The 26386-nt window shown below is 45.0% G+C and overlaps 1 protein-coding gene across 1 annotated transcript in view; it reads right to left on the bottom strand.

Annotated features, from left to right (window-relative positions):
- The window catches only part of sdk2b (sidekick cell adhesion molecule 2b), a 435742-nt gene that overhangs the window by 29392 nt on the left and 379964 nt on the right, over positions 1-26386 (bottom strand). Inside the window, exons 28-43 of the mRNA XM_045209786.1 lie at positions 24303-24401; positions 23768-23962; positions 22794-22995; positions 22456-22559; positions 21522-21592; positions 20736-20871; positions 20221-20277; positions 19369-19470; positions 18718-18833; positions 18347-18533; positions 16979-17116; positions 16299-16502; positions 15940-16065; positions 14572-14736; positions 14151-14291; positions 12708-12846 (exon numbers count right to left, since the gene is read on the bottom strand). Of these exons, the coding sequence (XP_045065721.1) occupies positions 12708-12846; positions 14151-14291; positions 14572-14736; positions 15940-16065; positions 16299-16502; positions 16979-17116; positions 18347-18533; positions 18718-18833; positions 19369-19470; positions 20221-20277; positions 20736-20871; positions 21522-21592; positions 22456-22559; positions 22794-22995; positions 23768-23962; positions 24303-24401 (2182 nt within the window). The remainder of the gene's footprint in view (positions 1-12707; positions 12847-14150; positions 14292-14571; positions 14737-15939; positions 16066-16298; positions 16503-16978; positions 17117-18346; positions 18534-18717; positions 18834-19368; positions 19471-20220; positions 20278-20735; positions 20872-21521; positions 21593-22455; positions 22560-22793; positions 22996-23767; positions 23963-24302; positions 24402-26386) is intronic.

Raw genomic sequence — 26386 nt, 5'->3', positions numbered from 1 at the left:
TAGAAACCTCTCCATTCATAGATAAGTGTGGAGGTTTACAAGGGCACGATTTCTGAGTATGTAGTGAGGGATCTTTATGAGCAGTGGAGTGAGTGAATAAGTGTAGTGGATAGGGTGAAGGGGAGGGTATTGAGAATGCTTGTTTTGAGAGAGTGAAGGGGAGAGAGAGAGACCTCACAACACCCACAAGTGGTGCCCTCAGAACAGCTCTCTCAAAACACTCAAGGGTTCTTCTTAAAATTCTGTGAAAAAAAGATGGCTTTGCGTTCTGCATAAGTTCCTCCACATTTTCCTCCCTCTGTCCCTAAGCCTGTTAAACAATCAGACATCTGCTTTTGCTGATTTGCCCTGGTTGGTTTGGCCGGTACAGCCTCTCTCAATCTCTCTCTCCTCTTTCTCTCCCTCACTGTCTGTCTGTCTCTTTCTTTCTCTCTCTCTCCCTCAGGCCACACCAAACTGTTTAGTTTTACAGTCCAAAATCAACCTTATTTTGCATAAGTATTTTTTCCACAAATATTTTGTTTAGAAGTTGAGTGCATTCTCAAAACCCAACTTTAAAGTAAAAGTTTGAAACATGTTCAACTCTGAGCGGTTGTTCTGACACCAATGGTAACATGATTTTCTCTTTCTTAATTTAAATAAGTACCACCTTTTAACCAACATCAGAGAAGGCATGTTTGCAGAGGGGTGTGGTTTATATAGCTAGATAGATAGCTACTCTACTGGTGCCAAAATCTGACTGTAGGGTGTCAGCAAATATAATACAAAGTTTACCCTATTCATCTAATACAAATATACTTATATGTTTCCCCTTTTATCTGTGTCTGGTGTTAGCTAGTTACTGGCTAGCTAGTTCTTCAGCCAGCATGGAACAAAAGGGGGGCAAGGGTCGTTCAAAACTCCAACGCAGTTGTCAAGTCAACACATCCGTCAGTGCTGCTGTGAACTGCATCACAAGAGACATGCCAAACAGATGTATATATATAAAAATACATTTAAAAAAAGGATATCATTGATCAATTTCAATGTTGTTTGAGTTGCTTTGTGTATAACCAAATTTGCTTGAGATGATTTTACTGCAACACTGCTCACTGCATCCAAGTTGTTTAACATAGGCGTTTCAAAGAGCTGTCAGTTAAAACAAGCTCATGAACATGAGCTCCCGCCAACTCAGCCTGTCTTTTCAAACTTCCTGGTAGTTAGCCATGCGAGTAAAAGTACTTTTCAGAATGAGTGTTCAGGACCTTTAATTTTGTCCCATAAATGGCAGTTAGTAGATCCTTGATCCTATAACCTCCTCTACGGTGACCTTGCTGACAGCCCTGTTAGATAGAGGAGGACACACAGTCACTAATGAAGGACTGTACCGTTTGATAAGCGATACAAGTTGCAACCCTCTCCTTGCTCCTCCAGATAAGGTCCAGATCATGTTGAGCTAGCTCAGGTCTTTCTCTTCCCCTATCTCCCCTGTCACGTTGCGGCTGTCTGGAATTTGGACAACGCTAACATCCATCTTCCAGGAGCCGTTGGAGGAATTGCTGAGCATGTGGGATCAGAGCCTATCCCAGCCCAGCCCAAGTCTGCTGTGTGTTTGCTGTTGGATCAGAGCCTATCCCAGCCCGGCCCAAGTCTGATGTCTGTCTGCTGTTGGCCTTAACATCCCCAGACTGACATAGACAAGACAAGTCTCCCTTCATCATTTAGATAAAAAGCAGTTCACTGTGTCATAAAATGTCAACACAAACTCTCAATGACAAACCTGTAACCTCGTCCCATCACATTCTCCCCTCTGCAGTAAGATCTACACAAACCTCCACTACTAATTCAAATTACTTATTGATCCTGGCCTAATCTCATGCACCAGACGTTACAACAAGATTCAGAGACACATTGGGCTGGTTCCACTAATAGTCCAATAGTCTCTTCCGTGAGAACGGAATAGTTCCACAACATTAGTCGTGGCTGGGATAGCCCCTCTATGAGCAGACAAAGGGTTAAGGAGTGAATGTGAAGCAATGTTATTGTTGGCCCTGTGGGAGATTATGATAAACTGCCTGTTTAACAATTCAGAGGAAGCTCCACTCAACAGGCCCACTCCTCCCCTCCGTTCTCCCTCCCCCCTCCCTCTCCCCCCCCCCTCACTCAGACGGTCATCCACTGTTGAGTGAATGAGGTGTGAATTATTTAACAGTTCTCAAGCGTAGAGAGGGGGTAGTAGGACACTCTTAACCCTGCCAAAGGGGTGTAATCCACCCAAACACCCCACCCTTACCCCACATCACCCCCTCCTCTGCCCCCTTCCTCAGGCCTGTGGGATTCATTAACAATAGCTGCTCTAGTGTTCAACAGCACTGTGAACTCTAGGAGTGGGCCCCGTGTAGCTCAGTTGGTAGAGCATGGCGCTTGCAACGCCAGGGTTGTGGGTTAGATTCCCACGGGGGGCCAGTATGGAAAATATATAAATAATAATAATAAAAATAAATGTATGCACTCACTAACTGTAAGTCGCTCTGGATAAGAGCGTCTGCTAAATGACTAAAATGTAAATGAGTGCTTCAAGCTCCTTTAACTCACACCCACATTCCTTCTTCCATCACTCTTAGCCAAAGGCCACGTATCACTGAAGATGTAAACACAGTGGCTCAAACAACACAATAGAGTAACACTGTTTCAATCCCCTCTTCCTCAGAGTGAGGAAATCCAGTATGGAACTGATAGCAGGCTCCAGATATTCCCCTCCTTACACCTCAGCTATGGGGAGTTCAAAGATAGCAGAGGTACACTACCGGTCAAACGTTTTAGAACACCTACCCATTCAAGGGTTTTTCTTTTGTGATGTCACGAGAGGCTACACAGCTTTCAGCGGGATTGCTCAAGTAGTGCAAGGAGACCCGGTTCAACCAAAACAAGGATTTTATTAAAGGTCTTGGGAAACTAACGAAAGTATAACACAATACTGTTCTCTGGTGGCTCTTAAGGGTTAACAGTTCAGGGATGTCTCTTCCACATCCAAAATCATAACTCTCCCTCGCTCAAATAACTTTTCCCCAGTCTTACTGTCTTCCACGTTGCAGCTAGTGGCCAACCCAGCAAAACGTCCTTCCAAATGTCCCACACGTATTTCCACAGGTGCATATATCCAAAGGTGAGTATTTCCCAAAGGTAAGTATCTCCAAATCCTTATATTCCTCATGGAAGTGGACGTGCAGCACTCTTGTCCTCCAGAGAGCCCAGCTTGGAGACCGTGTCTCTTCCCTTCCCGACCTTCAGCTCATCAGCTCCTCATTTGTTTCAGCTGCGTGGGAAGATTGGCCATAGAGGGGTGGAGTTCCCGACCATACCAGCAGATGGAGCCATAGCTGTCTGGGTTTGCAGCCACCTCAGGGGGATGTAACGTCCCTCCAGGACACAGCCTCTCGTGACATCACACATCCCCCTCCTCGGGACCGACGTCCTCGTCGGGGTAAAGGCAGCGAAGAAGGCATCACACCGGGAGAGGGCGTCCGCATTGCCGTGGTGCTTGCCAGACTGCTCTCTCTTCAACTCCTCCAACTCTAGGACCAGGGACTCAGCCTCCTGTTGTCTCTCCTTGAGTTTCTTACTGAACGCATCAGCCTTGGTTTTAGCAGAGTTTAGCTTCTGTTGAGCAGCTTTCAGTTCCTTCTCTCTCTCTGCCTCCGCATTCTTCATCTTGTTCTCCAACACCTTGTACTTCTCCTCTGCCTTCTTCTGGACCTCCTTACTACTGCGCAGGGTCTCCTCACACTCCTCGATGGTCCTGTGCAGCCTCTCCAGCTCCTCCTGTTGCTTAGGGAAGGAGCTCTGTTGGAGTTTAGCCTGGAGGATATCTAACTCTTCTGTCTTCATGTCTAACTGTTGCTTTAACAAACGATACCTCTCAGCGGTCCCCTTCAGACCAGACAGTTCTTTGTCCAGATTCTGTAGCTCCGTCTCTGTGTCGGTCTGGGCACCTGCCATCCCTATCAGAGCCCGGGCGGGAGTGAGTAACTCGGAGGATTGCACCGGAGCCTTCCCAGGATGAGTCTTGCCTCTCCGTTTCCGAGGTACTCGGGTTATCCTCTCCTGAGACTCTCTCCAGAGTGGGTAAAAGGCTGGGCAGTCTCGTCCAATTAGGACAGGGACGGGGAGGGAATCAACCACCCCCGCCGTCGTGTGTATGGTTCCCCGTGTGCTGGTCATTGTAAGTTCAGTAATGGGGTATTCTCTGGTGTCCCCATGGACACAGGAAACTGGGAGGACTTTCCCCGGGGTCAGACACGTTGGGCCCACCAAATCCTTACGCACCAGGGTGGCCCGGCTACCAGAATCCAGTAAGGCCTCCACATCATGGTGATTCACAGTTACCGGGCAGGTGGGGGGTCGATCTGGGCCGCCATCTACGACTCCCAAGAGCGAGGCAAAACGGTGTGTGGGTGCTGAGCTGGAGGACTCCGCAGTGGGCATAGGTTCATCGGCTGGTTTCCCACACTGCCAGGAGATATGTCCCATCTCCCCACACCGGTAACACTGTCGAGTTTCCCCCCTCCTGGTGTACTCTTCTTGGACCCGCCTGGTTTCTGGCTCCCCCTGGAGCCGGGATAAGTCCTGACGTGGCTGGGTTCGAGACCTTGGGGGTCCTTTGGACGGGTTCTTCCCATTTGTGGTGGGGCCGCCCTCCTGGGGTCTTTTTCGGGAAGCATTCAGCATCTCCGCTGTGGCCTGGTACTTTTCCACAGCTTCCACGGTCAGATCAGCCGTGGTCAAGGCCTGTTGACTGATGAACCGTTTTGCCTCATAAGGCAGGGCGCGTAGGTAACGATCCACCACAACGGCCTCCACCACCGCCGCTGCTGTATTCCTCTGCGGATCCAGCCATTTCCTTGCGATTCGGACAAGTTCATGCATCTGCGCCCGAGGAGGTTGGTCTGGTTGGAAGGTCCAGCTGTGAAAGCGCTGGGCCATACCAAACTTTGTGAGTCCATATCTGCTGAGGATCTCAGACTTCAGGGCATCATAGTCAGTAACCTGGTCAGGGCCCAGGTCCCGGACAGCATTCAGCGATTCCCCGGTTAGAAAGGGGGCTAACAGACCAACCCACTGTTGCTTGGGCCAGGCTTCCCTAGTGGCCGTGGCCTCAAATGCATGCAGGTATGCCTCAATGTCATCGGTAGCTCCCATCTTAGATATAAAGTCACTTGCCTTTATTGGGCGGGTATTTTGGACCACCCTCTGTCTCTGCAACTGCAATTCCTCTGCCTTCAGAAGGTTGGCTTTCTTTTGCTCCTCCAAGAGAGCCACGTTTGCTTGCATCTGGGCTTGCTGGCCAGCAACAAGGGCTTTCAATATGTCCTCCATTTCAGTCGGGCGGGAGCCTACGGCCAACTTGGAAAACTGGGTGATCAAACCTTCGGTATCCTCCTCTGACATGCACTATTAACGCTTGAGCGTGCCTGTATTCTCCACCATCTGTGATGTCACGAGAGGCTACACAGCTTTCAGCGGGATTGCTCAAGTAGTGCAAGGAGACCCGGTTCAACCAAAACAAGGATTTTATTAAAGGTCTTGGGAAACTAACGAAAGTATAACACAATACTGTTCTCTGGTGGCTCTTAAGGGTTAACAGTTCAGGGATGTCTCTTCCACATCCAAAATCATAACTCTCCTCGCTCAAATAACTTTTCCCCAGTCTTACTGTCTTCCACGTTGCAGCTAGTGGCCAACCCAGCAAAACGTCCTTCCAAATGTCCCACACGTATTTCCACAGGTGCATATATCCAAAGGTGAGTATTTCCCAAAGGTAAGTATCTCCAAATCCTTATATTCCTCATGGAAGTGGACGTGCAGCACTCTTGTCCTCCAGAGAGCCCAGCTTGGAGACCGTGTCTCTTCCCTTCCCGACCTTCAGCTCATCAGCTCCTCATTTGTTTCAGCTGCGTGGGAAGATTGGCCATAGAGGGGTGGAGTTCCCGACCATACCAGCAGATGGAGCCATAGCTGTCTGGGTTTGCAGCCACCTCAGGGGGATGTAACGTCCCTCCAGGACACAGCCTCTCGTGACATCACACTTTATTTTTACTATTTTCTACATTGTAGAATAATAGTGAAGACATAAACACTATGAAAGAACACATATGGAATCATGTAGCAACCAAAAAAGTGTTAAACAAATATACAGTCATGGTCAAAAGTTTTGAGAATGACACAAATATTAATTTTCACAAAGTCTGCTGCCTCAGTTTTTATTATGGCAATTTGCATATACTCCAGAATGTTATGAAGAGTGATCAGATTAATTGCAATTAATTGCAAAGTCCCTCTTTGCCATGAAAATGAACTTAATCCCAAAAAAACATTTCCACTGCATTTCAGCCCTGCCACAAAAGGACCAGCTGACATCATGTCAGTGATTCTCTCGTTAACACAGGTGAGAGTGTTGACGAGGACAAGGCTGGAGATCACTCTGTCATGCTGATTGAGTTAGAATAACAGACTGGAAGCTTTAAAAGGAGGGTGGTGCTTGAAATCATTGTTCTTCCTCTGTTAACCATGGTTAACTGCAAGGAAACACGCGCCGTCATCATTGCTTCGATCAAAAAGGGCTTCACAGGCAAGGATATTGCTGCTAGTAAGATTGCATCTAAATCAACCATTTATCGGATCATCAAGAACTTCAAGGAGAGAGGTTCAATTGTTGTGAAGAAGGCTTCAGGGCGCCCAAGAAAGTCCAGCAAGCACCAGGACCGTCTCCTAAAGTTGATTCAGCTGCGGGATCGGGGCACCACCAGTGCAGAGCTTGCTCAGGAATGGCAGCAGGCAGGTGTGAGTGCATCTGCACACACCGTGAGGCGAAGACTTTTGGAGGATGAGCTGGTGTCAAGAAGGGCAGCGAGGAAGCCACAGGGATTGGACTGCTGAGGACTGGGGTAAAGTAATTTTCTCTGATTAATCCCCTTTCCGATTGTTTGGGGCATCCGGAAAAAAGCTTGTCCGGAGAAGACAAGGTGAGCGCTACCATCAGTCCTGTGTCATGCCAACAGTAAAGCATCCACCATTCATGTGTGGGGTTGCTTCTCAGCCAAGGGAGTGGGCTCACTCACAATTTTGCCTAAGAACACAGCCACGAATAAAGAATGGTACCAACACATCCTCCTAGAGCAACTTCTCCCAACCATCCAATAACAGTTTGGTGACGAACAATGCCTTTTCCAGCATGATGGAGCACCTTGCCATCAGGCAAAAGTGATAACTAAGTGGCTCGGGGAACAAAACATCGAAATGTTGGGTCCATGGCCAGGAAACTCCCCAGACCTTAATCCCATTGAGAACTTGTGGTCAATCCTCAAGAGGCGGGTGGACAAACAAAACCCCACAAATTCTGACAAACTCCAAGCATTGATTATGCAAGAATGGGCTGCCATCAGTCAGGATGTGGCCCAGAAGTTAATTGACAGCATGCCAGGGCGGATTGTAAAGGTCTTGAAAAAGAAGGGTCAACACTGCAAATATTGACTCTTTGCATAAACTTAATGTAATTGTCAATAAAAGCCTTTGACACTTATGGAATGCTTGTAATTATACTTCAGTATACCATAGTAACATCTGACAAAAATATCTAAAAACATTGAAGCAGCAAACTTTGTGAAGACCAATACTTGTGTCATTCTCAAAACCTTTGACCATGACTGTATTTTATATTTGAGATTCTTCAAATAGCCACCCTTTGCCTTGATGACAGCTTTGCACATTCTTGGCATTCTCTCAACCAGTTTCACCTGGAATGCTTTTCTAACAGTCTTGAAGGAGTTCCCACATATGCTGAGCACTTGCTGGCTGCTTTTCCTTCACTCTGCAGTCCAACTCATCCCAAACCATCTCAATTTGGTTGAGGTCAGGGGATTGTGGAGGCCAGGTCATCTGATGCAGCACTCCATCACTCTCCTTCTTGGTCAAATAGCCCTTACACAGCCTGGAGGTGTGTTGGGTCATTGTCTTGTTGAAAAACAAATGATAGTCCCACTAAACCCACACCAGATGGGATGGCGTATCGCTGCAGAATGCTGTGGTAGCCATGCTGGTTAAGTGTGCCTTGAATTCTAAATAAATCACAGACAGTGTCACCAGCAAAGCACCCCCACACCATAACACCTCCTCCTCCATGCTTTACGGTGGGAAATACACATGTGGAGATCATCTGTTCACCCACACCGCGTCTCACAAAGACATAGCAGTTGGAACCAAAAATCTCCAATTTGGACTCCAAACCAAAGGACAAGTTTCCACCGGTCTAATGTCCATTGCTCGTGTTTCTTGGCCCAAGCAAGTCTCTTCTTCTTATTGGTGTCCTTTAGTAGTGGTTTCTTTGCAGCAATTCGACCATGAAGGCCTGATTCACACAGTCTCCTCTGAACAGTTGATGTTGAGATGTGTCTGTTACTTGAACTCTGTGAAGCATTTATTTGGGCTGCAATCTGAGGTGCAGTTAACTCGAATGAATTTATCCTCTGCAGCAGAGGTAACTCTGGGTCTTCCATTCCTGTGGCGGTCCTCATGAGAGCCAGTTTCATCATAGCGCTTGATGGTTTTTGCGACTGCACTTAAAGAAACGTTCAAAGTTCTTGAAATGTTCCGTATTGACTGACCTTCATGTCTTAAATTAATGATGGACTGTCATTTCTCTTTGCTTATTTGAGCTGTTCTTGCCATAATATGGACTTGGTCTTTTACCAAATAGGGCTATCCTCTGCATACTACCTTGTCACAACACAACTGATTGGCTCAAACGCATTAAGAAGGAATTAAATTCCACAACTTAACTTTTAACAAGGCACACCTGTTAATTGAAATGCATTCCAGGTGACTACCTCATGAAGCTGGTTGAGCGAATGCCAAGAGTGTGCAAAGCTGTCATCAAAGCAAAGGGTGGCTATTTGAAGAATCTCAAATATAAAATATATTTTAATTTGTTTAACACTTTTTTGGTTACTACATGATTCCATCTGTATTATTTCATAGTTTTGATGTCTTCACTATTATTCAACAATGTAGAAAATAGTAAAAATAAAGAAAAACCCTTGAATGAGTAGGTGTTCTAAAACTTTTGACCAGTAGTGTACATCTGAGCATTCCTCCTCTCACCCTTCTTCTCACTCCTACTCTCACTTGGCTACCTGGCTGCTCCTCAAAGGCCAGGGCACCTTTGATCCTTCCCCAAGGGCAAACACACACACACACACACACCTCCCGGGGGATCATGGACAGGGCTAATTCCCCTGGGCACAGCATCAGAGCATCAGAGCAGAGGGCACCTGGCTCTCCAGCTGGTTGTTGTGAGCTCGCTTGCCCAGTCAGTCCCAAATGGAACCCTATTCTGTATTTAGTGCTCTACTGTGTATTTGGGATGCTCGCACAGTCAGTCAGTCAGTCCCACTCATCTTAATACCATCTCATCTAACCTAATACCATGCCGCTGGCACTACTACACACACACACAATTACACAGTCCACACAGAGCCAGCAATATGTTGCAATGCTATGGTTATTCCTAACGTACTGGTAAAACACAGAGAGAAACAGTGAAAAGACTAACTCCAATAGCGGCAATGCTGTGGTCGCTCATAATATGGCAAGACAATATGAATACACACTGGGTACGGTTGCAAAGGAAGGGTATATTACTGCTGGAAACATTCTAACGTTACCAGTAAACTACCAGAATTTTGGTAACTTGTACCTTGTTGGGTACTTCAGATTATCACAGGTGTCTGTAATTATCTCTGGCCCTCTATGGAGCCTTATCACATGTAAAATACATAAAATAATCAAATAAGATGATTTTAGAATAAAAATAGAATGACAAAGCTGTAAAACATTATCCTAAATATAAACCATCAGCTTAGTGAATCCCATTGGTGTTTAATATGAGGGTTTCAGCTTGACATATCCTTTATATATTTTCTTACACCCTTTTATTTATTTTTACTATGTCAATATGTCTTTGTTGTTGGCGCCAAACTGGTGGCAATTGTGAAAAAAGTAGATAGTTGGAAGAGTTGCATAGTCAATTGAAAATAATACCATTGTTGATTAGATGCTTTTTTATTAATTCGTCTATTTTCTCTTGAACCATATGGTCTATCCACTAGAAACTCATGGACAATATGGACACAGATATACACTACCGTACAAAAGTTTGGGGTCACAAAAGTTTGGGGTCCTTGTTTTCCATGAAAACATACATGAAATGAGTTTGAATAGGAAATATGCATAGGAAAAATAGGAAAAATGCATAGGAAATGTAGTCATTGACAAGGTTAGAAATAATGATTTTTAATTGAAATAATAATTGTGTCCTTCAAACTTTGCTTTCGTAAAATAATATTCCATTTGCTGCAATTACTGCCTTGCAGACCTTTGGCATTCTAGTTGTCAATTTGTTGAGGTAATCTGAAGAGATTTCACCCCATGCTTCCTGAAGCGCCTCCCACAAGTTGGATTGGCTTGATGGGCACTTCTTACGTACCATACGGTCAAGCTGCTCCCACAACAGCTCAATAGGGTTGAGATTCGGTGACTGTGCTGGCCACTCCATTATAGGCACAATACCAGCTGACTCTTTCTTCCCTAAATAGTTATTGCATAGTTTGGAGCTGTGCTTTGGGTCATTGTCCTATTGTAGGAGGAAATTGGCTCCAATCAAGCACCGTCCACAGGGAATGGCATGGTGTTGCCATACCCTGTGGTATGTGTGAGTGATTGCCTTCCTTCTACAAGATCCATTTTACCCTGTACAAATCTCCCACTTTACTTTACCACCAGCAAAGCACCCCCAGACCATCACATTGCCTCCACCATGCTTGACATATGGCATCAAGCACTCCTCCAGCATCTTTTCATTTGGTCTGCGTCTCACAAATGTTCTTCTTTGTGATCCGAACACCTCAAACTTTGATTCGTCTGTCCATAACACTTTTTTCCAATCTTCCTCTGTCCAGTGTCTGTGTTCTTTTGCCCATCTTAATCTTTTCTTTTTATTGGCCAGTCTGAGATATGCCTTTTTCTTTACAACTCTGCCTAGAAGGTCAGCATCCCGGAGTCGCCTCTTCACTGTTGACGTTGAGACTGGTGTTTTGCGGGTACTATTTAAGCTGCCAGTTGAGGACCTGTGAGGTGTCTGTTTCTCAAACTAGACACTCTAATGTATTTGTACTCTTGCTCAGTTGTGCACCGGGGCCTCCCACTCCTCTTTCTATTCTGGTTAGAGACAGTTTGAGCTGTTCTGTGAAGGGAGTAGTACACAGCGTTGTACGAGATCTTCAGTTTCTTGGCAATTTCTCGCATGGAATAGCCTTAATTTCTCAGAACAAGAATAGATTGACGAGTTTCAGAAGAAAGTTATTTGTTTCTGGCCATTTTGAGCCTATAATTGAACCCACAATTGCTGATGCTCCAGATATTCAACTAGTCTCAAGAAGGCCAGTTTTATTGCTTCTTTAATCAGCACAACAGTTTTCAGCTGTGCTAACATAATTGCAAAAGGGTTTTCTAATGATCAATTAGCCTTTTAAAATGATAAACTTGGATTAGCAAACACAACGTGCCATTGGAACACAGGACTGATGGTTACTGATAATGGGCCTCTGTACGCCTATGTATCTATTCCATTAAAAATCAGCAGTTTCCAGCTACAATAGAAATGTACAACATTAACAATGTCTACACTGTATTTCTGATCAATTTGATGTTATTTTAATGGACAAAAAACAAGGACATTTCTAAGTGACCCCAAACTTTTGAACGGTAGTGTATATATTGTTTTATACTATATATGAATACATTTCAAAATTACCAAAATTACCATAAATTGCCAAAATTACAGAAGATTCTGGTAACTTTGGTAAATTAACAGTAGCTTTGCAACTGGGGTGATCATCTATTGGAATATAAATGTTCATGGGTTTATAACCGTGACTTAATCCATATTCAGTCCCTCCTGGTGAGTTTGGTCAGCTGCCATTCAGAGCACTGGTCCAAGGTGCCAGGCAATGAGATTAACAGAGACGAGGTCATGAACTAATCAACAGTTAAACTGTGGACAGTGGAATATTCCAGACCTGGGTTCAAATACTATTTAAAAATAATTTCAAATACTTTGGCTGGGCTTGATTGAGCTTGCCTGGTCCAATGGAACCAACAGAATAGTCACAAAAGTACAAATCCTGCCCACCTGGCAGTCCAGGCAAGCTAAAGCAAATGCTTAACGTTTTTTGAAAGATTTGAAATAGTACTTGAACCCAGGTCTGGAATATACTGCCTCATTGGAAGAAAGCAGCAGTGTGTACTGTTTAACAATGGAAGCAGAGTTTAATAGGAGTATCCATTCCATCACAGCATAAAGTCCTTAACCATCCATCCATCAGCCTCAGTTGGACTTCTCAAGGCATGAGGTCATAGTGTTCCTCAATAATGACAAACACAGAATCATAATACTTAGTATTTTGTAACTATACAGTACCATAAACATATTCAAACCAGTCAATTTAATGGGATAGTGCTGGATTTTGACAATAAGTCAGATTAACTAATGGATACCATTTTTATGTCTGTGTGCAGTTTGAAGGTAGTTGAAGGTAGTTTCGTGAGCCATAGCTAACTAGCGTTAGCACAATGACTGGAAGTCTACCAGAACAGCTAGCATACTAGTTACTGACCTGGTGTAGACGCCGTTCTTACGGCAGAAGGAGTTCTTGACGGACAACCGTCGGTTGTTGAGTTCCAGGGCGGGGAAGCGTCCCTCGTCCAGGCTGACCATATCTCCATGGGTCAGGGCGTTACAGTTAGAGTTGTTCCCTGATGAACACACATAGGGAGACACTGTGTGACCACAGGCCAGAGGGATGGACAGGCAGGTAGGGGTTAGTGATGCTGTGACGAGGATACATGGATGTTGTATTATGTATGTCATGTGCAGTAACCCACTCTAGTACTGTTACTATTGTATGGCTGTGTCCCAAATGGCACCCTATGGGCCATGGTCAAAAGTAGTGCACTCCATAGTGAATAGGGTGCCATTTGGGACACAGTTGCCATTTGGGACACAGCCTTTGAGTTCTATAGAAACACAAGAGGATTAATCATGAATGGATGTTATGCATATGTTCTGTTATGTACTCTACCACTACTACTGTTACTACCGAGTTCTATAGAAACTAGAAGAGTGACTGGAGATACCACAATAATGTCATCACATTATCAGTATATTAGGTGAGTTTAGCCAGGCATCTATACATTGAATCCACAATATTCAACAAAAACACAGCCTTTAAACCTAAACGAAAATCCACAAAGTCTAGGTCAATAGCCTTGTTGATGTAAAGACACTGATATACAATTGATTTGTCTTGTTACTTCTCTGACCTACCCTCTGACCTACCCTCCCCCTGCTTCGCAAGTACTTTGATCAGCAGACTCCATTGGGCCTGGGTCTACAGTATGAGATATTATCCCTGCCTATGAGCGAAGTGGGAATCTACGAGAAGGCAAGGGTCCAAACATCTACTACCCCCCCTGACATATCAGACCCCTCCAAGGGCATCTGGCGGCAAAGCTGTTGTTCTGCAAACATTTAGTCACTATAATGAGCTGATCTGTTAACTTGCACCAGTCCAGTATTCCATGAGGGGGGTTACAGGGGGTCTGTGAGAATATCTTTGTGTTAGAGAGCAGAGAAGGGAGGGAAGCGAGAGAAGTGAGAGAAGAGAAGAAAGGACCTCTTGTGTTTCAGACCCGTGGGTTGACCCAGCCTGGCAGCCTGGCACTGGCAGCGCCAGCAGAGAGAAGTGCTGAGGCAGAGGAAATACCTGCTGATGTCAGAGAGCAGCAGACTGCACAACTACTATACTCCTCCTCTACAGATCAGTCTCTTTCTCTCATTTCTCCCTGTCTTGCTCCCCCTCTCTATACACCACTTCTCCCTCTCTCCCCCGTTTCCTTTACCCTTCCCCTCCCTCTCTATCTCCCCCCCATAGGCTATATGCCAAAAGTAGACCACTGTAGAGTAGAAATACAGAATCTTTGAGATAGGAAGGACCATAACAAAGACCATGTTGTCTAGTAATATCATGCATTACTATATCTTCCTCTCGACCTCTCACCTGATTCAGACTTCTTGGCGTACTTCTTGCTCTGTCCTCTGATGATGAGGATGAAGACCAGTAGGAGGATGAAGATGAGTCCCACGAGAGCCACCACCACAAGGAACCACCACTCTTCATAGAATGGCGCCACCTTTTTGGCTGGAGGAGAAGAACACAGGCAATATAACAACTGGACTGAACACAAGGACAGCGCAGGGAGCACTGAAGCAAAGGTAGCATCTGAAAACTATATATTTCTGTTATACTGATTAGTCTTAAATTCTATAAAATGAGGTAAGATTTTGTCATTGATTAACATGAAAACCCTAAGCTCAATTACTATTGTGTGTCCAAAATGGCAGCCCTATAAACCCTGGTCAAAAGTAGTGCACTAGGGAATAGGGTGACATTTGGGACATGGATATATGAAATAACTCACCAGATATGGAGGCTGAGGGTGGACTAGGAGATCCGTAGCCATAGTCGTTCACTCCAATGACCCGGAAGTCATAACTAACCCCTTGCTTCAGAATGTCCATGTTGAAGGTGTATGACGTCACTTCTTTTGGGATGTCCTTGATCAAGATATCCCACAAGCCTTCATCTGTTGGCAGAGTAAAATAAGTAGAAGAAGGTTTTTGGAATTGTAGTAATCAGACATGAAAAAACAGCAGTAAACGATACTGAAAGTAGTCATTATATAATCGATATTAAAGCCTATTTAAAAGCCTATACGTTAGTATGAAAATATATCCAAGGTAATTCATACCACATAAACATCATGCAATTCATATATTGTACAGCTCCCATAACGCGCTCTTGTCTTTGAGAGGTATAAGACAGTAGGTATGATTCACAAGATGGAATATTATGGGATGTTTAATGTTTGCTTTTGTAATGGCTGCCAGAATCCATAAGGGCTAAGTGCTAATAGCCATAAATCTTCTTTGGAGTTTGACGTTTATGGAGTGCTCAAGAACATCAGCCAACACCAGAGTTCATTTAACGTTTATGTCAGTAGTGAAGTAGTGAAGATATGAAGGGTACATTTCATCTGTAGTAGCACCAGGAGTTTTTCCTGACAATGAAAAACTGTGCCCTAGGAACTAGTCATATGGACAGCTGAGTAGTCCTACTGATGTGGTTAGGGACAGGCTCACATGGTCAGTGGCAGGATATTAGGGTTTGTCAAGTGGTACCAATTTGGATACAACAGAGGGACAGGGGGGTTGGAGGTTGGGGGTGGTCTTGGTATCCTGATCATCCCCTAGGGATCAGTGTAAGCCATACTATGCTACCAAGTGAATCTGCATGCTACTTTCTTAACATCTGGTGCTCAGTGCCCCCCACTCCCATCCACCCATTCCTTAAGTCACCAGTGGTGTAATCTATCCCTCTCTATGTGCCTCCATCCACCCATCATCCCTTTATTCCCTCTGTACAGCTGTCAATCACAGATGAAACCTGACGTTACGTATCAAGCTCCGTTGCACCCCAATCAATACTCCATTAAAAGAATAATGAGTAAACATCACCATCTGTTTGGAGCATATTGACAGCCTATTCTTAATCATATTATTCCTGTCGAAGCAAGTATTAGGCTGGGTTAACAGATCGTATGATTGGAAAGGATGTGAACTGTGGATCAATCTGGAAGTGTCCAATATGTCCACCAGCGCCTGAAATGAAAACTGTCCAGAACATAGTTCACTGGAGATGCACCGTTGAGGCCCTTTGCTCCACTAGAAGCTAAAAGAGTTAAGTCAAGCAAATGGAGTCCAGTATGTCACGTGTTGGGTGTATATACCTGAAGGTCTGGCCTCGATGACGTAGCGTGTGATAGGCGACCTCCCGGGATCACCGTTGGCCCAGTGGATGGTCAGAGCCGAGCCGTAGCGAGAGATGAAGGGCTCTCCAGGGGGGCCGGGGGCTCCTGCATCAGGTCAAAGGTGGGGTCAAAGGTTAGAGAAAGGTTTGAGGGTCAGGCAATCTCAATATACTTTCAAAATATTCGGGCATATTCAGGGCCTAAGCTTAACTTGAGATCCGCACACTCTGGCATTTGTAAATCATGCATTGATGTCAACTGAAGATTTGCACAGAAGGTTGAGTTAAGTGCGCATATTGCAAGTTAGAATATGGGCCTCAGTCAAGAGGTAGACGAACCTTCCCCAGGCCCCATGGTGATGTTAGCCTCCACCTCAGGCCCGTAGGTGAACGTCTTGGCCCGGATCCTGAAGTTGTAGGTGACCCCGTCAGCCAGATCCTTGATCTTCATCCAGAACGGGGCCCCTTTGACGTCCACCGTCACTATCTTACTGACGCCTGGGGGGGAGGGGGAGTGAAGACAGTCGGCACAGGCCACGGACTCTAGACAAACACACCACATTTAGAGTGGGGCTAATACCCAGGGACTGGATTGGAACAACATACACACACATACACACACACACACTGACACACATACAGAAACAGGCACACTCCAACAGTTGTTGGGACATACATGAGAAATGAATTAAAAGGGTTAACATAGCAACATTATCAACTGATTCAGCATGTTATTTGGTGTCAACAAAATAAATAATGGCCACCACTCACTCAGTAATGGAAAAATATAGTTTTTCAATGTAGTTATTAGGTATGTTGATGTTTAGCCTACCCTCATACAGTGAGAGAGACTCAGGTTGCGTCCCAAATTACACTCTATTCCCCTATATAGGGCACTACTTTTGACCAGGGCCCATAGAAATAGGGTGTCATTTGGGATTCATCCTCAGAAATGGGCATTCATTGTGAGTTATCAGATGTGAGGTGGGATGCAAGACAGGTTGAGGGGGGTGTCTTACCGTCCACAGGGGTGCAGGGCTCGTAGACCAGCCGGTAGCCCTCCAGGATGCCGTTGGGGTAGGTGGGCTCACCCCAGGACACATTGACCGAAGTGGTGGTCAGCTCACTGAAGTGGAGGAAGCTGGGAGCGCTGGGGGCTGGAGGTCATAGGACACACAGGTCAGAGATTAGGGGGTCAGAGGAATGACAAGTACAGTTAAATTTAGGATTGTGTACATTCGGATGTCTCTGCGATAGACTAGCGTCCAGGGGGTGTACTTGTACATCAAGCTGCCTCACACTACAGATACAGGAGATATGGTCCTGCTCCTATGAGCCTTTCCGGCTCGCACAACCCAAGGCTCATGCAAGGCTACGATTTATTTGACGATGTCCCTTTTTATTGTCTCAGCCTCTGAACCCAGCCCTCTGTGTGCATGTGATGCATGCTTTCTATTTTGAAGACGCAAAGTCATTGCAAAACTATTTATGATATGTTGTTTGCTTTTAGACAACCATCATACCGTCAGGCTCCAGTACTAATAGGCTAGTGACATAGATGAGCTTGTGACACTACTACTGTACAAAGAACACAGCTGTCCTGTTCTCTTAAGTCATTGAGCAGGACTATTTGTAACCCTCTGAAACACAGGCTTCATTGTGTGATGTGCCTCCTGCTATCAGCCCTGTATATCTCCTCTCCTCCCTTTCTTCACCTTTCCTCAACATGCTTGTCATCTGCTTCCGTCTATTCCGTCTCTAGCCAAAAAGGTTAGAGCACATCCACCCTCTGTGTCTTCCACCCCCCTTTCGCACCTCCACTCCCTCTTGAGATATCAAACACAGCAAACTGCAAAGATTTTCCTTTTTACAAGGAGATCGGATGAAAAACACATTTCTACAGTGACTGTACAGAAAGGAGGGGGGAAGATGATCTTTGGACGGGAAAACAATCTGGCGACTGTCTTCTGTTGCTATTTAGAACACTGAGCCAGAGAGAAAGCATTTCCAAGAAACCACAGGAAGGACCTTCGAGACAAAAAACTCAAAAGAAAGAAAAAGATGGCCTCTAAACATTTTCATACCATCTTATACCAAACAAGACTGTCCAGGGAACCAGCGGATGAGTCAAGAGACTGAAAGAGGCCATTGATAGGGAACTGATATTTATGTCGTGTGGTTTCTAACATTTCTGGCTTGGCATGCTGACAGCAACAATTAGGTGCATCGTATAAAAGCTCACAGATATAAACCCTTGGAATGTTTGAGGGAGTTGGAGGAGGAATTTGAATTTAAGTCAATAAAATTGCTTTCCTTTCATTTTAAGAAACAGACAACTCTTGTGCGTGTGTTTATGTGGCAGTATACTGCTCTGACAGTATGCTTACCAGCCTGCTGTGTGCGGCCCCTGGTCGGGGGGCTCCGGGGCCCGTCCCCTGCTGCGTTGAAGGGGGCCACACTTATCATGTAGGTGGTGTATCCAGTCAGGTTCTTCAGCTTGACCCCTCCTTCTGGCAAGAACAGGGTCCGCAGCCTCTCTGTCTCGTTCTTACGCTGGAACTCCCAGAAGTACACCTGGAGGGAGAAGGAGGAGGAGATATGGAGAACAGACACACATTAGCTCACAGCAAAGATGGCCTTTACATCCCACTGGGATTCAAAAGTCACGCGAAAACTTGTAACTGTCATTACATTTGAATGACTATGATTGGAATGATTAGAATTCTATGGTACCTCCATCCTTGTGAAACCTTCTTACCTTGTAGCCCTGGATGTCTCCGTTCTGAGTGTCCAATGGAGGAGACTCCCACGTCACATCCAGCTGGGTGGCCGTTGCTGTTTGGATGGCCACGTTCTGGGGCGGGGCAGTGGGTACTGTGAAAAGGGAAGGATTAAAAATCGAGCAAAAATCCATGAAGAAACAATACAGAAGAAATATCAGTGGAATCAGTTTCAGTTGCTTTGTCTCCTCACTGCTTGTGGAAACACTACTGTCTAGCTGCCTGTGTGTGGACTGATAGCTTTACAGCTGAGAACACGGAAAACTACTCTTGACTCTAAGCTCCCAGGCTCACACAGTCAAAGACATGGGGATTTAAGAAAAGCAAACTTATCCTGCAAGATGAATACATTTGTAAATGGTACCAATCCAATAAACGTTTGCCAAGAGCAGCTCGACAAGCAGAACAATCCCCCTGCCTTCAGGGTGGTCAGCTAGTCTATAGTTCTCCTATTCAGGTCCTCTGTTGAGGTGAAGATTGAAATGACAAGAAAAGCACAAAGAAAGAAAGAAAGAAAGAGAGAGAGAGAGAGAGAGAGAGCCAGGGAAAGGGGGAGAGAGAGAGAGAGAGAAAGAAAGAAAGATAGAGAGATTGTGTGTGTAACCTCACCACCTCACTGAGCGACTTACCTGCCTCTCCTACAAACACTTCCTGTGGTGTGCTAGTTGGTCCCTCCCCCACGACATTATAAACACTCATCCTGATCTCATAGCGCTTGTGTTTGCTCAGGTCTGGGGAACAAGGAACAACACTGACATTAACCAACAACCAACCACCACCACAATGTAAAATGTAACCTTTATTTAAACAGGAAGGACCCTTGAGGTGAGAAACCTCTTTTGTAAGGGCAATCAATACATGCTAGAAAATACATTTGTTGATTTTGTAAGTATGTCTTATTCAGCAGTTAGAATCTATCCAAGGATGTAATTGAGTAGTGATTGCGTACTGGAAAGAAATACACTGAAAATATGTGACCGTCTGGTTTTGTGCTGCTTGACAAAACAAATACAAGTACATGAGCCCATGAAACTTGGACTGGACAAGCAAGTCTACCGGCAACTCCTATTGAAAATACAATACATCCACATAAACAGAAGACAGGGCGTCTTTAAATCAGGGCCCACACAGTGGTCTGTTTGAGCTCACTGTCAGAACAGACAAACAAATGTGGTAACGACTTCATTAGATTTAGTCAACTCAATTTTCACTCTGCATTTCCTGACACACACAAAACAAGGCAGCTGGGTATATCTTATACATGGCTAGAGCTTACACACGGACTAACTTCCTTTTGCTTTATTACTAAATGAATGTGTGTGTGTGTGCGTGTGTGTGTGAGAGTGTCTGTGTGTGTGTGTGTGTGTGTGTGTGTGTGTGTGTGTGTGTGTGTGCCTGCACTAGGGCACTGTGGTGTTCAGTGTGTATTTCATCAGCAGTGAGACAGAGTGTGAAGCACAGCCAGGCATGTGAGGACTTACTATCCAGCTCATACTGGGTGAGAGAGGACTCGCTCAGGTTTCGCACACTGTAGGGGGCTGTGAGGGAGAAGGTGAGGGGTCAAACATGAGCGTGAGAGGGGGCAGCCAGAAGAGAGAGGGGATGAGTAGAGGAGAGACATGTAATTGTGTTAGTGCACTCTGTGACTGCTCTGACAGTGCAAGAACCAGTGAAAAACCCACACAATCAGAGAAACCCACAATAACTTAATCAAAGAGAAATGATATATCACACAGACAGAGCAGATATAACATAACAGCTCTACATTAAACATAAGATGGGACTGATTATAACTGATTATAAGAGAGATGACTACAGAGTAAGATTTGTCATGCACAACCACAGAGTTACAGGAAGACAATATGGAGGGCAAGTTTTGTACATGTTCTGATGGAGTTATGTGTGACCTTGTGCAGATGCTGTAGGGGAGTTGTGGAGAGGTTGATGTAAGGTTGTGGAAACATTATGAGGAGGTTGTGGGAAGGTTGTTACTCACAGGTGAGCTCAGCCCAGGTAGCAGAGGGGCTGTTGGCGGTGCGTACGGAGAAGCTGCGAAGACGGTCGTACAGGAGCTCCCGGTACCGTATCCGGAAGCCCAGGAGGATACCGTTTATCTTCTCCTCAGACGGAGGCTGTGATGATGACACATAACGTTAGACTACCAATAGGCCATGTTCAACATAGTCTCGCTCACAGACAGTCATACATTTTACAAAGCTGAGCTAGCTAACTAGATATTTGATTAATAATAATAATATACTTAATTTATAACTCGCATTTTATTGAAACACAATCGCAAAGTGTTTAAATTATTTCATGATTCCCATGTAATTACACTCTCCATCGTCCCATTTATGGTCGCCCCTCCTATGCACAACCACATGCAGAGTACAACAGGACTAAGAAGAAGAGACATGATCCAGAAATTAACTCATCCATGGCTGACTCACACAGAGATAAATTCCCCCGTCGTAAAACATGAGACAACAGGACCAGCAGAAAGGGGAAAGAGAGAAGAGTCTGGCAATAACTGCTTGGATCTCAATGTAAAACTCCTACAGGCAGTAACCTGGGAACTCGCCATCTCCCCTTTATGAGCTGTTAATTCAGGTGTTAGTGTTAGAGAGAGAGGAGGAGAGGGGAAGGTGTGTGTTCCACTCAGTCTAAGTACACCCTATACACCGCGCTGCCCTCTCATTACCGCCCATTGACTGACAGATGACTGGGCTTTACTGAGGATAGGAAGACCAACATCAAGACCAAACACCACGCCTCTTCTTACCTGCCAGCGAATCAGCACGGATGTAGTTGTGTGTGGCGTGACAGAGAGGATTGTGGGGGCTTCGTCAGGGGCTGGAACAGGAGAGAAAACAGAGAACAAAGATTGAAGGTGAGGACAATTAGTTGAATACAGCTGAAGACGTGCAGCCCCAAGAGGAGTGGTAGCTACAAGTCTACCACCCAGGCGCAAAGAACTAACGCAGTGGTATTCACGGTGTACAAACACAAAACTAAAGAAAACACCTCACCCATTGATAAACAAGTCAAATATGGCTATTGGAATGATTTGCGGAAGGAACAGTTCTTTAGTTAAAGTTAGTTCTGCTCGGTTGACATTGTTTGGTTGTAAGTGTTTTTGTTGGGGTGTATGGCTGGTCACATGGCAAACACAGACGGTGATGAACACATGACCTCTTCTACTGCTGCCAATAATGTCCTCACCACAGCAATATGTTAACTTCCCTGACATTCTATTCAGGGAGGGATTGGAACCCAGCACTGATGTAAAACATAAATTACAGACGCCCTGCCTACGGTCTAAGGCACTGCATCTCAGTGCTTGAGGTGTCACTACAGACCCCCTGGTTCGATTCCAGGCTGTATCACAACCGGCCGTGATTGGGAGTCCCATAGGGCGGCGCACAATTGGCCCAGTGTCGTCCGGGTTTGGCCAGTGTAGGCCGACATTGTAAATAAGAATTTGTTCTTAACTGACTTGCCTAGTATAAAAAATTATAATAATTATGCACTCACTAACTGTATGTCGCTCTGGATAAGAGCGTCTGCTAAATGACTAAAATGTAAATGAAATGGTCAATGTGGCGAAACCAAGGACAATGAAGACCAAATCATGTGCGGTTAATATGATGTCCACAAGGATCTGTATTTTGAATGAAGTAAGATACCCCAAAGTGAAAAGAGGTTAAGTCTCTTACCGTCCTGTAGTGTAGTGATAGCTTCACTCTCCTCGCTGTATTCACTGTCTCCTATGTCGTTGGTGGCTTTCACTCTAAACTGGTAGGAGGTGAAGGGCTTCAGCCTAGCATGGAGCGATGGAACATAAGACAACATCATTCTCAGTGACATTTTTCATGTGACATTTTTCAACTATTCAACTTCCATCTAGGGCTAAGTGCAGCCTTTCCAAGCAAATCTCTAAAACATCAAGCTTAAAGGGTCTATACTGTGTGATAGAAAACTATCCACTATGTACCAACTATTAGTGCACTAGGTAAGGTGCTAGGTAGTGTGTTAGGTAGGGTGCATATTGTACCTGCCAACTATGTAGGAGTTAGCCTCGTGGTTGACCGAGGCAGAATGGACCGTCCAGTTGCTGTCGGGCAGTTCTCTCAGCTGGACGGTGTAGTAGCGGACCGGAGAGAGGCCGTCGCTGCCTGGTTCCCATGACAACAACACGCTGCGGGCCTGAACATCCTCCTGGGGCACCATGGGACGATCGGTGGGCTGGGGGCGAGCTGGGGGAAGAGAGAGAGAGAGAGAGAGAGAGAGAGAGAGAGAGAGAGAGAGAGAGAGAGAGAGAGAGAGAGAGAGAGAGAGAGAGAGAGAGAGAGAGAGAGAAGAGGATAATGTTAACAACAGGCCCATGTTCTACGGTCGGTAACAGTTTTCAGGCTACATTGTAGTTATCTGCAAAGTGTGAACTGTGTACAAGTTTTTATCAGGTTAAATAAATTACTTATACCATACTCAAAAGACAATAGCCTACAGTACTCACTAACTTCAAGTGCTTGTGTAAACACACAAAACTAATAGCTGATTACTGCAGATGTAACCAGGTGGAATATAACTAATTGAAAACCATTGTACTGAATCTGTAAACTCCTATCAGATGAGATGAGTGTTTCTTCTGAACTCGTTGGAATGCTCTGTTGTTTACTGTAAGTGACTGACTGAACTGACTCATCTCAGCCACTCTAGCCTGTTGTGTCAACATTGAGAATATAAACCTGTCTGCACTCTAACACATGTAGACAATATTCTGTGGTATGCTCTATAAGTACTATAACTCACATGGTAATGGAACATAAAACTTAATCTAAGTACACAAAATATACAATGATGTTCTATAAGTACAATAACTAATATACTAATGTTATATAGTACTTCTTCTTAAAAGGCACATTTTCATAGTAACTTAACTTTTTGGTACATTCAACAAGTACAATAGCTCATACACTAATGTGATACAATACTTCATCTGACATATGTTTCAATTCATATGTTTACCTCTCTTCTCGGTGGTGACCACAAGTGCCTCTGTGGCCTCCCCCCAGCCCTTGCGTGTCTGGGCTGTGATGCGGAACACATACATTGAATCTTTTTTCAGGCCCGTCACCATGTACTGACGAGCACTCGGGTTCAGCACGTCCACTGTGGCCATGTTGCTATTGCTCGAGTTCAGACGGTACGTGATCTGATAGGCTGAGAGGAGCAGAAAGGAAACACATATGACAGAAGAGAGAAAGAGAGAGAGTCAGAAACAAAAGCTATGATAAACTCCTTCAAATGTCCTTCAAAATGTCCCCTAAAAAAAGAAACAGGGACTCAGCATGAAACGTGATTCTGCCTGACACAAAAATGGTGAACACAGCGATCAGGCTGGTTCTACGATGCTAGGTCCAAAGTTGGTTACAAATAAATCATCATAGTCAAAATAAGTGTTGTTTTTGTTTGCTGTATGAGAGGGTCATTCTTGTAGAGTCTGGACAGGTTAAAGGTGAAAGGTTAAGGTGTGGTCAGGGTCAAAGGTTAAATCACATACCCAGGATAATGCCGTTAGGTTGAGACGGGGACTGCCAGATGAGACGCACCGAGGTGGTCCGGACCTCAGGGAACAGGATGCCAACTGGAGGGCCGGGCACTGGAGACAAGAGAGCAGCAGAGGGGCTAGACTTTTTAACACCTATTTTCTTTACATCAGATGCAGTGGGTTACTGAATGGTAGTGGGCATTGGTCGACTATAATATCAAAGTCTGGATAGCTTTAATAAGCTATTTGAAAGCTTTTACATATCCTTTGGTATAACATATCTTGTATGAGCAGGTGGATGAATGGCGCTGGAGGGAATAGCGGCCATTTTACGGGCTCCTAACCAATTGTGCTATTTTGTGTATTTTTTCATGTAGATCGTAACTTATTTTTTATACATAATGTTTCCTATGACCGAAAAGAGCTTCTTGGCCTGTGACTTTAATGCAGGTAAACTGATTTCTACTTGCAGGTCACCTGTGCAACTAGGGGCGAAAAAACTCTAGATCACCTTTCCTCAACACACAGAGACGCATACAAATTTCTCCCTCACCTTTTGGCAAATCTGACCATGACTCTATCCCCCTGATTCCTTACAAGCAAAAACTCAAAAAGGAAGTACCAATGGCATGCTCAATACGGAAGTGGTCCGACGACGCGGATGCTAAGCTACAGGACTGTTTCGCTAGCACAGACTGGAATATGTTCCGGGATTCATCCGATGGCATTGAGGAGTTTACCATATCAGTCATTAATAAGTGCATCGACGACGTCATCCCCACAGTGACCGTACGTACATATCCCAACCAGAAGCAATGGATTACAGGCAACATCCGCACTGAGCTAAAGGCAAGAGCTGCCGCTTTCAAGGAGTGGGACACTAATCCGTACGCTTAAAAGAAATCCCGCTATGCCCTCTGACGAACCATCAAACACGCAAAGCGTCATTACAGGACCAAGGTCGAATCCGACTACACCGGCTCTGACGCTCTTCAGATATGGCAGGGCTTGCAAACTATCACGGATTACAAAGGGAAACCACGAGCTATCCCTGTGACGCGAGCCTACCAGACGAGCGAAATACCTTCCATGCTTGCTTTGAGGCTAGCAACACTGAACCATGCATGAGAGCTGTTCCGGATGACTGTGTGATCACGCTCTCCTAGTGTCTTCACTGACATTTTCAACCTCTTCCTGACCCAGTCTGTAATACCTAAATGTTTCAAGCAGACCACCATAGTCCCTGTGTCCAAGAACGCCAAGGTAACCTGTCTAAATGACTATCGCCCCCTGGGCACTCACATCTCTAGCCATGAAATGCTATGAAAGGCTGGTGATGGCTCACATCAACACCATCATCCCAGACAACCTGGGACAACTCCAATTCGCATACCGCCCCAACTGATCCACAGATGACGCAATCTCTATTGCACTGTCCTTTTCCACCTGGACAAAAGGAACACCTACAGTGGGGAGAACAAGTATTTGATACACTGCCGATTTTGCAGGTTTTCCTACTTACAAAGCATGTAGAGGTCTGTAATTTTTTATCTTAGGTACTCTTCAACTGTGAGAGACGGAATCTAAAACAAAAATCCAGAAAATCACATTGTATGATTTTAAAGTAATTAATTTGCATTTTATTGCATGACATAAGTATTTGATCACCTACCAACCAGTAAGAATTCCGGCTCTCACAGACCTGTTAGTTTTTCTTTAAGAAGCCCTCCTGTTCTCCATTCATTACCTGTATTAACTGCACCTGTTTGAACTCGTTACCTGTATAAAAGACACCTGTCCACACACTCAATCAAACAGACTCCAACCTCTCCACAATGGCCAAGACCAGAGAGCTGTGTAAGGACATCAGGGATACAATTGTAGACCTGCACAAGGCTGGGATGGGCTACAGGACAATAGGCAAGCAGCTTGGTGAGAAGGCAACAACTGTTGCCGCAATTATTAGAAAATGGAAGAAGTTCAAGATGACGGTCAATCACCCTCGGTCTGGGGGCTCCATGCAAGATCTCACCTCGTGGGGCATCAATGATCATGAGGAAGGTGAGGATCAGCCCAGAACTACACGGCAGGACCTG

This window comes from Coregonus clupeaformis, chromosome 31, assembly GCF_020615455.1.
Source record: "Coregonus clupeaformis isolate EN_2021a chromosome 31, ASM2061545v1, whole genome shotgun sequence".
Lineage (NCBI taxonomy): Eukaryota > Metazoa > Chordata > Actinopteri > Salmoniformes > Salmonidae > Coregonus > Coregonus clupeaformis.
This window is presented reverse-complemented; position numbering and strand designations above follow the sequence as displayed.